We start from the raw sequence: 14,225 nt of genomic DNA, 5'->3' as shown, positions 1-14,225 counted from the left end.
GTCTAGATCTGCCTTGAGCAGTTCTGTGGCTGTGACTTCCCCCTGGAAGTTCTTCAGGGCAGAGTTTCTTCGTTTTGTCATTTTTGCTAGTTTTCTGTCTCTTGTCACCTTTAGAAAGTTCGATGGGCTCTGTGCACCTATTAGTATTTCTCTGTTAAAGGAGGCTTATTGAATGTCCAGGGCCTGCCGTTTCAGGAGATATTCTCTTAATGATATCTCTCAGTTTCCCTTGTTGTGCCTGTGAGTATTTTATTTCCCTACTCTTCAATATTTGGGACTCGCCTTCTTGCACACTTTGGCTTGTTTCTTGGTGTAGTCTCAGGTATCTTTGAGGTTCTATTCCCTCTGGAGTTCGTATTTTCTCCTTCCGCTCTCTCAGTTGAATGTAATATCCTTCTCAGTTCGAAAAACGGTGTGGAGGGAGTTTACAGAGCTCCCTTCCTCTCCGCCATCTTGGCTCCACTCGTCTGAGTGCATATTTTTATTTATTTATTTACTTTTAAAATTTCTACTTATTCATTTATGTATTTGTTGTATAATTTACTCTTGTTTCTCTATAAATTATGTGTCTCTTTTCTCTGACTTCCTTCAAACTTCTCTAATTAGGCTTGATTTTTAGCCTGTATCTATGATGTGTGTGTTTTATGTTTGTTTTGTATTTATTTTGCTTGGCATTTTCTGAGATCATTGCTTATGTGGTTCTACATCTTTTATTAGTTTTGTAAAATCTATGACCATTATATCTGCAAATAATTCTTTCAGCTCATTATCTCTCCTAGATACCTCAATTATACATATGTTAGACCAATACTAATTTTCAGACACAGTATATGAATATATATTGCAGACCAATATTTTTATACCTGGAAGTGATAATTCTTCTGTCTGATTGTTAGTGTAATTTTGTCAGGGGGAGAGTTGGATTTGGGTTTTGATTTTGCTCCATTTAACTTTTCTATACCCTGGGCTTAAAACTCTAATGAACATTGAAGCTTCTAGACGCTTTGTCTGAAGCCTGAAATGATTGAGAGTCTTTTGACAGTATTACTACTCTACTCTCAGCTTTCAGCAGGTCCAGTATGCCTGCATCACAGATGGGGCTTCCTCTGGTCTCTTGACCCACCTATATGGGTGCAATATCATTGCTTTTTTATTCACGCAAAGCTCATAATGGAAGCAGAGGATAGGTTCCCCTGGAACACTCCCAGTCCTAGAGCCTGAGCCTCAAAGGTTGGACTTTGCCCTGTTTTGGTGACAGGTTTTAAGAAGGGATGATGTTCCTGCCACGGTCTCTTTGTCAGATGACTTGTATTTCTAACTTTCCCTCTCCTTGCAGCCAACCTTTGGTTGATCATAGAACAGGATGTTTTCCTGCCTCTCTTTCAATGGCAAATGTTTTTTCTCTGTCCCTCTTGCTTTACAAGTGATTACGGGGCAAGAGAATTAGTTTCCTGCCTCAGTTCCAGCGGCAGAGCTGCTTTTGTTTTGCTTCCTAAAAGGCTCAGGAACATGGCACTTTGGAGTAGGAAGGTGAGGAAGACTCCCTGTTCCTCCCTGGTTGTCAACCTATCACTACCAGATGTGTCCCTCATTAAGGAGGATTCCCTTGCTCTCCCAGATGTCAAAGATCTGAAAAGAGGGTGTGGATTCCTCTTGTCTCTGAGTTTCCTAGGGTTTCTAAACTATTATGTTAGTCCTTACTTGTCCTTTAAAGGTTAATTAAAATTTCAAATATATTTCTAATCTTCTTTTATGGTTGCTACCTCTTCCTTCTGTGTTCCGCCAAAGATGAAAGAATTTATGTGTCCCATCCGTCTTCCTAGGGTTTGTTACCCTTTGTTACCCTTTGGAAACACCTTTGCTTTGCAAATGTAGTTATCCAGTGGGCTTAAACAAGTGATAATTTTTTATATTATCCAGATTTTCTCTTGGGTATTATGTTGTTATTTTCTTGATTATTACTGTTGTTAGAGTCAGGTAACATTCTGTTTGGCTCTCTCTATTCTGGGTAGAAGCAAAAGTCTTAGAAATCATTTCTTTTGATCAGAGCCATCTTTTTCCCTTGGCTCTCAGGCAGTGTCCAGTCAGGTACCAAAGCCAAGAGTAAGAGTCCCCCGACTTTCCTCTCTCCAAAGCATTCTGTTTCCTTTATGCTTATTAATGTCATGAAGTAATGTGAGGGTGAACCCTAGTTGAGCATGATGAATATAGAAAAACCAGGGCTGGGGCACCTGGGTGGCTCAGTCGGTTAAGCATCTGACTTCAGCTCAGGTCATGATCTCACATTCGTGGGTTCGAGCCCCGCGTCGGGCTCTGTGCTGGCAGCTCAGAGCCTGAAGCCTGCTTCCGATTCTGTGTCTCCCTCTCTCTCTCTGCCCCTCCCCACTCATGCTCTGAATCTCTCTGTCTCAAGAATAAATAAAACATTTAAAAAAATATTAAAAAAAAAAAAGAAAAACCAGAACTTACTTAGTAACCACATATTTGACAGACTAGGTCTCTTAATAAAGACAAAATAACATTTCCACTTACTAATGGGCATATCGTGAGGCAAGCTGAGGGCTCAGACTGGAGGTGGGGTGTGTGGTGCCCTCCTCCTCAGCACTTCTCTGTGGTTTTTCTCCTGGACTACCGGTCCTAGCATTTACTAGCAGCACAAAATTTTGTTGAAGTTCTGAATTCTTTTTAGTAACACAATTTCTAATTCATTGGAAAGAGGATAGTTTCATTTCTCCTATAAAGTCACCCAGCCTATCTACATGGGCTGAATAAATAGTATTTCTGCCTGAGAAATGAAAGTCAATAAGAAGGTGAATTTTCACCATAAAAATATACAAGTTTCACATTGTACTACTATTCTCCTATGTTCTTTTCCTTTCAGTAAAATTTTTGTACCTGAGAAAGTAAATTATACACTGGGTCCCATTCCAATATTTAGGGAGGAAAATAATAATCTTTTCTATTCTTGCCTAAGGGTAGTTTCTAGGACAATAATTTCTATGTGTAAAAACACTTTACTTAGGAGCATTCATTGGAATATTTTTTATAATCTTTGCTGGTTTCTCCAAATATGGTAGAAGTGTCTTTTTCATGCCTCTGATTTCTCCTGGATCTTCAACAATTTTCAGGCTGTTTCTAGTGAGACCATCCAGTTAAAAAACATTACAGTAAGCTAAGTCTGGAGAAATTGGGGGACAGCTCCTATATCGCATCACTGCACAGTTCCCTTAGAGTTACTCCGGCGCACCCTGTTTGTGTTAGCAAAGATCAGAATCTAGTAGTAGTAGCTTCCTCCCCACCCCCTCCCTCTTCCCCACGTGGAAGCACAGAAGGACACAGCCTTGGAAGTTCTCTCTGGGCAACTGTCAGCCTTGCAGGGACGTTTGCCTTCTGCCCAAGGAGAAACGTTCCTTCTGGAGGCTTGTGCTGCGGGAACCTCCGGCGGCCTCCAGTTGCCGGCGTCGTGGCGGGCTGGCTTCTTGGCGGAGCAGGTGGAGCAGGCCGCGCCAGGAATCCGCAGGCCACACCTCCTGTGGGCCGGCGCCGCCCCCTGTGAGCCAAGACCCCAGCCTCCGCCGGTCCCCGGGCGGCCATGCAGGACGGCCAAGCGGAAGAGCAGCCCAAGGCTGCCCCGGCCGAGATTGCTGGGAACGCCATTGCCGCGCAGGCCGGGAAGGCCAAGAAAACGCCCCTGGAAATGAGTACGGTTCCCACTAGCATAATCAAGTTACACTCTCTCCAAAAAAAGGAAAATGATGAGGCTAAGCCTAAACAAGCCGTTTCCAAGACACGAGAACGGAATGAAAGTTTGGAAGGGCCTTGCGGCTTGGGCTGTATAGTTATTCCCAGGTGTCAGCGTTTAAACAACATCCAGTGCTTTCTGGTTTTCTTCTGCATCCTGGTCATCTCTCAAGGTAAGCCTGAGTGAGGGTGGTGGTGGTTGTGGTGAGGGCAGCGTCAGGGTGCCTCAGGGTTGCTGACGTTCGGGAGGCCTCGGGAGGCGGAAGCCCGACAGGGTGCCAAGGTGTGAAGTGGAGGAGAGGACTGCGTGTGGTGACCCAGCTGGTGGAGGCTGTACTCTGATGTTTTCAAGTACGTGGAATCAACACAGGTTAAAGGGGCCGTTACCTTGGGTTTGTACACCTGTCTCTGCTTCGCCTCCGCAGGCACCTGATGAGACAGGCCACCTTACACAGTGTAGGTGACAGTGCCGCTCCAGATAGCCGCAGGAGGGAGGGTGGTGCTGAGTCATTTAATGTTTGGTCACCAACTCTGAGAAGTTCAGGGCTGAATTCCTTAAGGGATTAAAGTAAAAGTGAAAACTGTGACCACTGATTTCTTCCTGCTTTGTGCTCACAATTTTGAGACATGCTGGCCAAGCAGCTCCCTGCCTGGATTGTGTTTCCTCATGTGTGAAATGAGGAGGTGAAGTGGGAGCTCAAATAACCTATAACCGAGAACCCAGACTGGAAGGTGTTTATGTTTGTGGGATCAGCTTAACCAAGAATGTGAATTTGAATGTGAATTTGAATGCCTTTAGGTGGGGGTGCATATTTTACTTGGCCACAGCCCTCAGCCCACCCATTATTAAGATTCTTATTAGTCTGTTTACATTGATGGCATTGAACTTTGCCAAACATGATCTTTTTTGCTCGAATTAAAAAGGCTGTGTGTGATAAGAACCACATGAGAAGCACACATAGTGACCAGTTTGTCTTGATTTTATTAAAGTAGTTTCTTGGGAAAGAGGCCTTTGCATTACCCCTTGATAAATAGAGTTCTGACAGCTGGGATGTAGTTAAGGAGAATATATTGTATAAGGAAATGAATTAATGAATATTTTGATAAAGAAACAGACATAGAAAAGACTTGTTCCAGAATGTTGAGTGACAAGTTTGATTTGGGTGATGGTTTCACCTAAGCACCAAAAGGAGTAATTATATTTATTTTATGTATTGTGTCTCCTCAGCTACTAATTATAGTGACTAAGACAGAAAATACATTAAATAAGTATGTATTGAGTGCATAAATTAATTTAAAAAAAGGAAAAGATAGATTGTCACCTCATTAAGAAGGTCTTTAAATACAAGACTGAGAATTTTGAAAGGATACTAAAATGTGTTTATTTTTTATTAATGTGCTAGGTAAGGAGTGAGGTGCTTTACAGGTATTAACTCACTAAATATAATCTCCTTATTAGGTTGGTAATGAGGAGCCACTGAAGGCTCTAGAGCAAGTGGTTTACAGTGAATGTGTTTAGCTCCACTTATTAATGATTTCATATAAATTGTTAGCTCAGTTGGGTATAACATTGACTTTTCCATTCATAAAAATGACGTATCTCTTCATGTATATTTATCAACTGATCTATTTATTATTTATTGTTACATTTTAAACAGTTTTGAAATAATTTCAAACATACAGAAGAGTGCGAAGGCGATACAAAGAATTCCTATGGTCCATGCACCCAGATTTTCTAGTTGTTTCCATCTTACCACATTTGTTCCTTCACTTTTCCTCTGTACATACAGACTTTTTCAGACATGCTGCCCCATTACTGCTAAATACTCCAATGTGCATTTTCCCAAAGTGAGGACACTTTTCTGTATAACCAGTATACACCCTTCTCAGTCAGGAATGGCCGTGCAACACTATTATCAAATTAGGAATTGATGGTCCCACTCAGATAATGCCAACTGCCTCAAAATAGTCTCCTTTTCCTTTCTGTTCCCAGATTCTATCCAGGATCATTTTTTTAAATTTATTTATTTATTTATTTATTTATTTATTTATTTATTTATTTATTTTTAATTTAAAAAAATTTTTTAATAGTTTATTGTCAAATTGATTTCCATACAACATCCAGTGCTCTTCCCCTTAAGTGCCCTCCTCCATCACCACCACCTCTTTACCCCTCTCCCCCTTCCCCTTCAACTCTCAGTTCATTTTCAGCATTCAATAGTCTCTCAAGTTTTACATCCCTCTCTCTCCCCAACTCTCTTTCCCTCTTCCCCTCCCCCTGGTCCTCCATTAGGTTTCTCCTGTTTTCCTGTTAGACCTATGAGTGCAAACATATGGTTTCTGTCCTTCTCTGCCTGACTTATTTCACTTAGCATGACACCCTCAAGGTCCATCCACTTTCCTACAAATGGCCAAATTTCATTCTTTCTCATTGCCATGTAATACTCCATTGTGTATATATACCACATCTTGATCCATTCATCAGGTGATGGACATTTAGGCTCTTTCCATGTTTTGGCTATTGTTGACATTGCTGCTCTGAACATTGGGGTACATGTGCTCCTATGCATCGGCATTTCTGTATCCCTTGGGTAAAACCCTAACAGTGCTATTGCTGGGTCATAAGGGAGTTCTAGTGATAGTTTTTTGAGGAACCTCCACACTGTTTTCCAGAGTGGCTGCACCAGTTTACATTCCCACCAGCAGTGTAGGAGGGTGCCCGTCTCTCCACACCCTCGCCAGCATCTATAGTCTCTTGCTTTGTTCATTTTAGCCACTCTGACTGGCGTGAGGTTGTATTCCAGGAACATTTTTAGACTTTAATCTGCAGTGATTACTCACTTTCCCCATTTCTTATGTGCACACAAGTATTAAAGTGTAAAAAAATTTTTTCTAAACAAAAAAAAAGTATTAAAGTGTATGGATCTTTCATTATGTATGTTGAACTTCAAACTGGTTATGTTTGATGTTTCCTTGTAGCCAGACTTCGACCATGCCTGTCTGATTGGATCCAGGCTGTTGAGATTGGTATCAGGTGTAGTCCCAGAAGATCTACCCATAAGCATGGAATTTAGGACTGGTTTTATTATACCTTTCATTTAGAGTGAAGTTCTGAGCCATTTGACAATGAAAGATGGTCATTTTTGGTATGTGATGGCATCATAATGAATCAAGCTATCACTTATGTTTGATTGGGAGGAAGTACCAGTTGAAGAATGTATCTGTAAAAGCCCAAGTGGCTCTACACTTTACCTTATGGAAATGATAATGGCTATAAGGATTTTGCTATCGGATGGTCTCTATTGCGTGCCCTTAAAATGTGGACTAATGAAGGGAAAATGACAAACTCAGTTCTGGTAACTCTCAGCTCAAGTTCTGGTCTGAGAATTCTAGAACTCCCATCACAGCCCTAAAATAAGTTCTCATTTCTTTGAACTGCACAGCTTGTATTTTTTGGAAATCAAATACAATATTTGGGTCTATGAGTTATAGTGGCAGTTGACTGCATAGTCTTGGCAAGTTTGTCCTGCATTGTCTCCTCTCTTAAATTTCCAAGAAGAGTTGTTAATTTTTTAGTCTGTTCAATTTATTGCCTGTTAGGATGGAGTGGTGACTTCCATGCTCCTCACATGTAGAACTGGAATGACATATAAGTTTTTTGTGGACACGTATTTTTATTTCTTTTGCTTTTATGCCTAGGAGTGGAATTGATGGATCCTATGATAACTCTTTGATTCACTTTTTAAGTATGATATAGGTTTTTCATATATGTATTTTATCAGTTTTTGGAAGTTGCCTTCTATTCCTAGTTCACTGAGTATTATTATGAAAGTGTGTTGGATTTTGTTATATACTTTTTCTGTTTTTTGATGTTTGTTTGGGTTTTGACCTTTATTATATTAATCTAATGAATCACAATGATTCATTTTCATATATTGGAATGAAATTAAGAAGCCCTATGGTTTTGCACATTTAAATTGGGTGAAATATTCAAAATAATTGTACACAGAGACAACTTACTTAAGTTTTGTCTTTTAAAGTATGAGTCAGTTCTCTGGAGTATTTTGGCTGAAATAGTTCAGTACAAAAAAAAAAAGAACTTTGAACATTATTTAGTAGTGTTTTCTTTGAGCTTACTAGAAAGTAATGAACTTGTAGAGTGTGTTTTTTCAATTAAAATGTGATACAGTGAACAGTCATTTGGAGGCTTCATATTAACAATTATTTTGGAAATCTCTAAGACATTCAGGCTGAATGATTCACTAGAAGGATGTGGGACTCAAAGAAAGATATTATCCTCATGGTTATATTTACTACAGTAAAAGGATACAGATTAAAATCAGTAAAGAAAAGTCACTTGGGACAAAATCCACAAGCTACCAGGCCCAAGCTTTCGTGTGTGCTTTCTCAGTGGAATGGCATGGCCATGGTTAATTTTTCCAGCAACATGATAACATATGCATAGAGTTGTCAAAAAAAGAAGCTTAATTGAGCTTGGTGTCCAGTTTTCTGGAGGGAATCCGTCATGTAAGCATACCACCTCAGTGTGACTGGCCTCAACTACTCACACTCCATGACCCCACTCCTACACACACGACAAACTCGCGTTCACCGGAAATCAGATTGTTCGCATAAATTATCTGATCAAACTGGGACAGAATGGCTCAAGGCATCAGGCACACAACAACAGATGTTCACTTTAAATTACCTTATTAATATAAACTTTTAGCCAGGTTGTGTGTGGCCCCAGGCCTCAGGCAAAATAAAGCACTCTTACCAGACTGCATATTCCAAGCTCTCACAGGCATTTTCCAGGAGCCAACCAAAGACCAGTCTTGAAGACAGGCATTTCTTGAGCAAACAAGGCCTTCTGAGTTAACCCTTTATTGCAAAACCATACAAAGCAACTTGAATGAATTGCTGCTAATTTCAGGATAACAGTTAGACAAAAATCACATTAAAAATATAGTCTTAAAAAATATGAATAGCATTTTATTAGAAACAGGTGTGGCCAGGAGATTAAAGTATATGATTGCATATCAAGAATCATATTCTTTTGTTTTGTAATAGTTGTGATATATAATATAAAGGTATTTGAAAAGTTTTGAATAAACTTTTAACTTCACCAATGCAATAAAACTAATTTGTCTCTAAATTAGAATGTGAATTGTAATTGAACCAGGAAAAAAAAAATCCTGTGAGAACAGGGGGTTGGTGCAGAGAGAAGGGGAGAGAGAGAGAATCTCAAGCAGCTCCATGCTGTCAGAATAGAGCATGATGGGGACAGGGATTGGGGGAGAGATGGGGGGGAGCTTGATCTCAGGAACTGAGAGATCATGACCTGAGCTGAAGTCAAGAGTCAGACGCTTAACCAACTGAGCCATCCAGGTACCCCTAGAACTTTTGACTATGAAGATTCTAGCATTGACTTACTGCTTCTGACCTGGAAAGTTTAGAGAAAGAAAATGAGAAGTTTAGGGCATGATTAGGGAAATGTATCAGCTTCTCTGATGGTTCTATGAGAATTTTGTCACTTTTGGCCATACACTGCATATTTTTAAGAGTTCCAACCCAGACTTATAACATAAGTTTTGCTCACAGATTTACCAGATCACTTTTGTCAGAATTGAGACATTGATTGTGGAAGAGCAGAACCCTAAGGTCTGGGATCGAGGCATTTGGCTGGAATTCAGGGAATCTGAGGACCACAATCCCCATATCCTGAACCTCTTTAAAGGCCCAGCAGGAGCAGCTGTTTCTCCTGTCTGAAGAAAAATCAGTTCCTTGCTTGAAAACACTAAACTTACCGCACCCAAGTGGAGGGAGTGATGCTGCCCTTATGATCCACCCCATCACCCCTTATTGCTATCAGACTCATAGCTAGAATTAGATCCCAGCCTTCCCAGAACGACGAACATAAAGTCTATCCTGGGAGGTAACATACACCACAAATTTCCCTGGCTGTTCAGTGATGTATCTAGGGAGTAATTGGTTTGGAGTGTGAGGGCTCCCTCTTCTAAAATGAAGGACGGTTTCTTTACTTGTTCCATCCACTATTAAGAAACATAATCTTTAGTGAACCTGTGGTTTTTTGAAGGGGGAAATATGTTATGGTAGCTAACAGCACCCTGGCTCCCCTCAAGGGAGGCCCCCAAAAAGTAGAGGAAAAAAGAAATCTTCCCAGTGGGCAGAACAGTAAGAAGTATATCTGGTTATCCATATTGCCTAGATACCATGCTGCCATTGCCTAATGGCTTGACCATTTGGTGACTAGGAGAGCTGGGTAAGAGATATGTCTATTTGAACAGAGTTATCTTTTCATCCTTTGTGGACATTCCCCAAAAGAAATCCATTGCAGAGAAAGCTTTCAATAATGAGATAGATAACCATATTGTGAAATGTGCCAGCCTCTTTCCCCAGTCATGGCACATCTTGTTCAGTGGGCTCATATTTATAGCAGTGATTGCATCAAGAGTGGAGGTTATGCAAAGTTGAATGCATGGATTTATCTTGACCTGCGTTGACCTGGCTGTTGCACTTATTGAATGCCTTAAACACCATCATGCGCATCTTATTATCACATTGCTTTAAATGAAGGAGCTCATTTTATAGGAGAAGAAGGATATCAGGAAGTTCATGTTCATAGACTTCACTGATCCTACTAAATATCTTAATAACCAGAAACTCTTGGCCTTATAGATGATTATAATATCCTATAGAGGACTCAGTTAAGGTCCACCTAGAGGACAACAATAAGAAAAATTGGGGATGCTCTTCTGTAGGGTGAGGCATATGCTTTGAGATAGCAACCTACAAAAGTCATATATGATCAAGAAGTAGAGAGGGAGTGAATAGTGGAAGAAGGGGGTTATAAATATCAACTGTGTTTACATAACCATTTAGAGAAAAAAAATTAGAGCAGTGATGCATTTTTCTCTCATTTGTTTTATGTGTACACAAACACAAACATATATATATGTATATATATATTTGTGTATGTGTGTTCCAATATTTTTCTTTTTCCCTTTCTATTTGATCAAAGAGTATTATGGGAGATAATGTTGCAAATTTATCTCTAGGTTACAGAATATCCCTGAGAAGGATAATTAATATCTCAGCTGCAGAGTTGGATATAGTTACTGACAGGACAGTGCCTGCTTTGGCTGTTATTCTCCTTGGCCACATCTAAAATGAGAGTTGAAGAAAATTCTTCTCTTTGATGAAGCAGCGTTATTATACCTTGTTTCCTACTGGTCTTGCTCTGTTAAGCTGTTGTCGCTTCAAGTCTGATTTACAGTTTCTTTTTCAGTATAATTCCCTTGCAAATTTAGTTAAGTCTGTGATGTATTTGATTAGTTATTTATTTATACCTTTTTAACCTTCTTATACCATTTATACCTTTGCAGTTTACTTTTTATATTGAGAAAATCCATTCAGGCTTGTGATGATTGAACTAGAAGATGGATTCACATTACCTTGAGATGGATATGATGACTGGTTGGACTCTGTGTCTCTGTTTTTTGGGGAAACAGTGAGAACATGTTTGTAACAATGATAATTACAAAATGTTAGGCAGAAACATGATGATGTCGCTATTAATTTGGTATGTTAGTTTAAACAGAGGAAGAAGGATGAAAATGTATTCTGAGTAGTCTGAAGGGTGATCTCTCAAGTTACTTGTCTCTTGGCCATAAACATCATTCATGCTCTGGGCTCACTCCTCTATTTACAAAGGGGACTGGGAGTCTGTCAACTACATTTCTCAGTCTTTCTCGCTGGCTTCCCCTTAGGTGTTGTTGCCAGTGAGAGGCTATGGCAGCAGATTTGGAAAAGGGGCAAAGGAAGGCATCTTTTTTTGTTTATTCCTGTCTGTGGTGATGTTTTTGGCAATAGCAGCAATGCTGGGCGAGTAAAAGCTCTTGGATTTATGCTCAGGAATCATTGCAGCTCTGTCAGCAGCACCAGCAGCAGTGCTTATGGCTGTGGGTCTGCGACTGCAAAAGCAGGGGAAGCAGTGGGTGGCTGTGAGTTGGCTCTCAAAGCATTAGCCGTAGTATGGGTTCTGGCTTCCTGCAAGAGGCTGTGACTGCAATTCTGGCAGGAGTTGCAGCAACGGCATGTGCTCCAGCAATGTCCCTTGGCATAGGGATAATGAGTTTTGATGAGTAACTTTTCCCTTTTCACTCCAGTAAATGCATGACTTTTGTAACCAATGTCTATATTATTTTTGTTTCGAATATTTAGTGTATTTTTCCCTAGTTGGATGCTGAGGGATAGAAAAGCACTTGTAGGATACCATTTATTTAATGTTCAGGAACATAACAAACGATTATCTGTATTGTTCAAGGATATACACATTGTCAAAAAAGTATTTAAAAGGGTCAGAAATGATAAACTTCAAATGTTGGATGTACATTACAGAGAGAGAAAAAAATGCGTTTGGGGAGTACATGTTAGGTTTCAAATATTTTGATAATGTTTCCTGTTGTGGGTAGTAGATAAACAGAATTATTAGACTATTATTAATTCATATTTTATTATTGAAATGTAATACATTAAAATAAATATCAGTAAAAAATCACTATTCTTCAGTAAATAGGTACAAAAATTCATAGGGATTCAGGTCTGTTCTCATTTTAGCAAATAGATCATGTACTTATAGGTCTTAAATAATCAGAATAATGTAAAATAAACTTAAATCAATGTAAATTGTTTTGCTTTGTAATGATTATAATGTTCTCTTTTGTCTCTTAAATGCATATTATGGCTTTTTTTCTTTTTATATTTTAGGTGTTGCGTTTGGTCTTGTGGATCTAAGCATTGCCACTTTTCAGAAGCGGAATCGTCTTAGCACCACTGAGATTTTATTGTTATCTTCGACTTATGATATTTCATCTTGCCTGGTAGTACTGTTTATATCATACTATGGAGGGAGAGGAAACATACCAAGATGGATTACATTTTCCTCCTTTTTAGTAGGACTTAGCTCACTTTTTTTTGCTTTTCCATACATTACTGATGGACATTATCAATTACCTAAAGACCCTGAAGGTAAGATTACAAATGATACATCAAATTACTATTCATTTAAGTTATTGGCTCTAGAAATTTAAAATAGACTGTGATATTTGTCTGTCCATCTGTATCTATTTATATTACCAAGTTTATTAAGCTAATTAAGTGTAGCTCTATACTAACGTATATGTGCCTTTCATCGTCTCCTGATTGGATACTCTTTCATGTAAGAGATAGGCATAGGAAGAAGAAAAAATATTTTGGTATAATTGTTTTTCTTTTGTCAGTTTGCATATATATTACAAATCTTTTGATAACTTTGGTAGTTCCTTATGTCTCCCACAGTATGCTTTAGTTAATCCCTTTATTTTGACCTCAACACACACATGCAAGCACAAATAAATACCTAAATAAACATACAGGTGTCAGAGCTGCCAAGTTTTCTGGCTGCCTCAGGCAAGGATATTTGCTCTCCAGGGAGTACTGAGAAAAACAGGATTTGCATCTGGAGGCTGGAGATTGCCATTTCCTGGTCCAAAATAATTTCGGCGACTGTCTTGCTGCGCCAGACATAGATTAGGCCAAGGTGCACAAAAGATCAAACCTGCATTCGGGTATGCAGCGTCAAGCTTCCCCTGCCCAGCATTGCAGACGCTAGTGTGCACGCTTCCCTTTGATGCTGTGTCGGAATTTTAGTTCGTTTTACCCATTTCTCTAAAATTCTGTTACCTGGCAACTAACCTGGGTCAGTTCCCCGCCCCAAACGCTATATAAGAGATTATTTTTCTTAATAAAGGAGGAAGAAGCTAGAGGCTTGATCGGAAACCGTGTGCTGTCTTCACTCTCTGCGCTCCCCTCTCCTGCCCCGTTTTCTCTCCCTCCCTCAGGAAAAGAACCCGCGAGGATTTTCCGCCCTGGCGGGACAGCCATACAGGAAAAGAAAGATTACACCTTTTTGAAGGTACTCCCACCATTTCAAAATGGGAGCTGCCTTTCCACATAGGACTTGGAATCTAAAGAGATTAGTGACTTCTTTACTTTGTTCATTTTTTAAAAAGTTTATTCCACAATCTTTTTGCTATTCCCATTAGATGAAGGCTATTTTGAGGTTTCATAGTGCTATTTCTGACACTGTTGTGTTGGGTACTTTCTTGATGTGTATAGGTCTGTAAAAATGTTAAAGTGAATTTACCCATTTTGACAACTTTATTTTTTTTTAATTTTTAAAAAATGTTTTATTTAGTTTTGAGACAGAGAGAGACAGAGCATGAGAAGGGGAGGGGCAGAGAGAGGGAGACACAGAATCGGAAGCAGGCTCCGGACTCTGAGCTGTCAGCACGGAGCCTGATGGGGGCCTCGGACCTATGAATGTGAGATCATGACCTGGGCTGTAGGAGGCTTAACTGACTAAGCCACCCAGGGGCCCCTCATTTTGACGACTTTAAACTGGACTTTACAAGGCATGGAAG

General features: G+C 39.7%; 1 protein-coding gene across 1 annotated transcript in view; it reads left to right on the top strand.

Annotated features, from left to right (window-relative positions):
• Positions 1-3,469: 3,469 nt before the first annotated feature.
• Positions 3,470-14,225, top strand: part of SLCO6A1 (solute carrier organic anion transporter family member 6A1) — a 78,514-nt gene continuing 67,758 nt past the window's right edge. Inside the window, exons 1-2 of the mRNA XM_029941377.1 lie at positions 3,470-3,914; positions 12,532-12,792. Of these exons, the coding sequence (XP_029797237.1) occupies positions 3,593-3,914; positions 12,532-12,792 (583 nt within the window). The 5' untranslated portion in view covers positions 3,470-3,592. The remainder of the gene's footprint in view (positions 3,915-12,531; positions 12,793-14,225) is intronic.

The sequence above is a fragment of the Suricata suricatta genome, chromosome 6 (assembly GCF_006229205.1).
Source record: "Suricata suricatta isolate VVHF042 chromosome 6, meerkat_22Aug2017_6uvM2_HiC, whole genome shotgun sequence".
Lineage (NCBI taxonomy): Eukaryota > Metazoa > Chordata > Mammalia > Carnivora > Herpestidae > Suricata > Suricata suricatta.
This window is presented reverse-complemented; position numbering and strand designations above follow the sequence as displayed.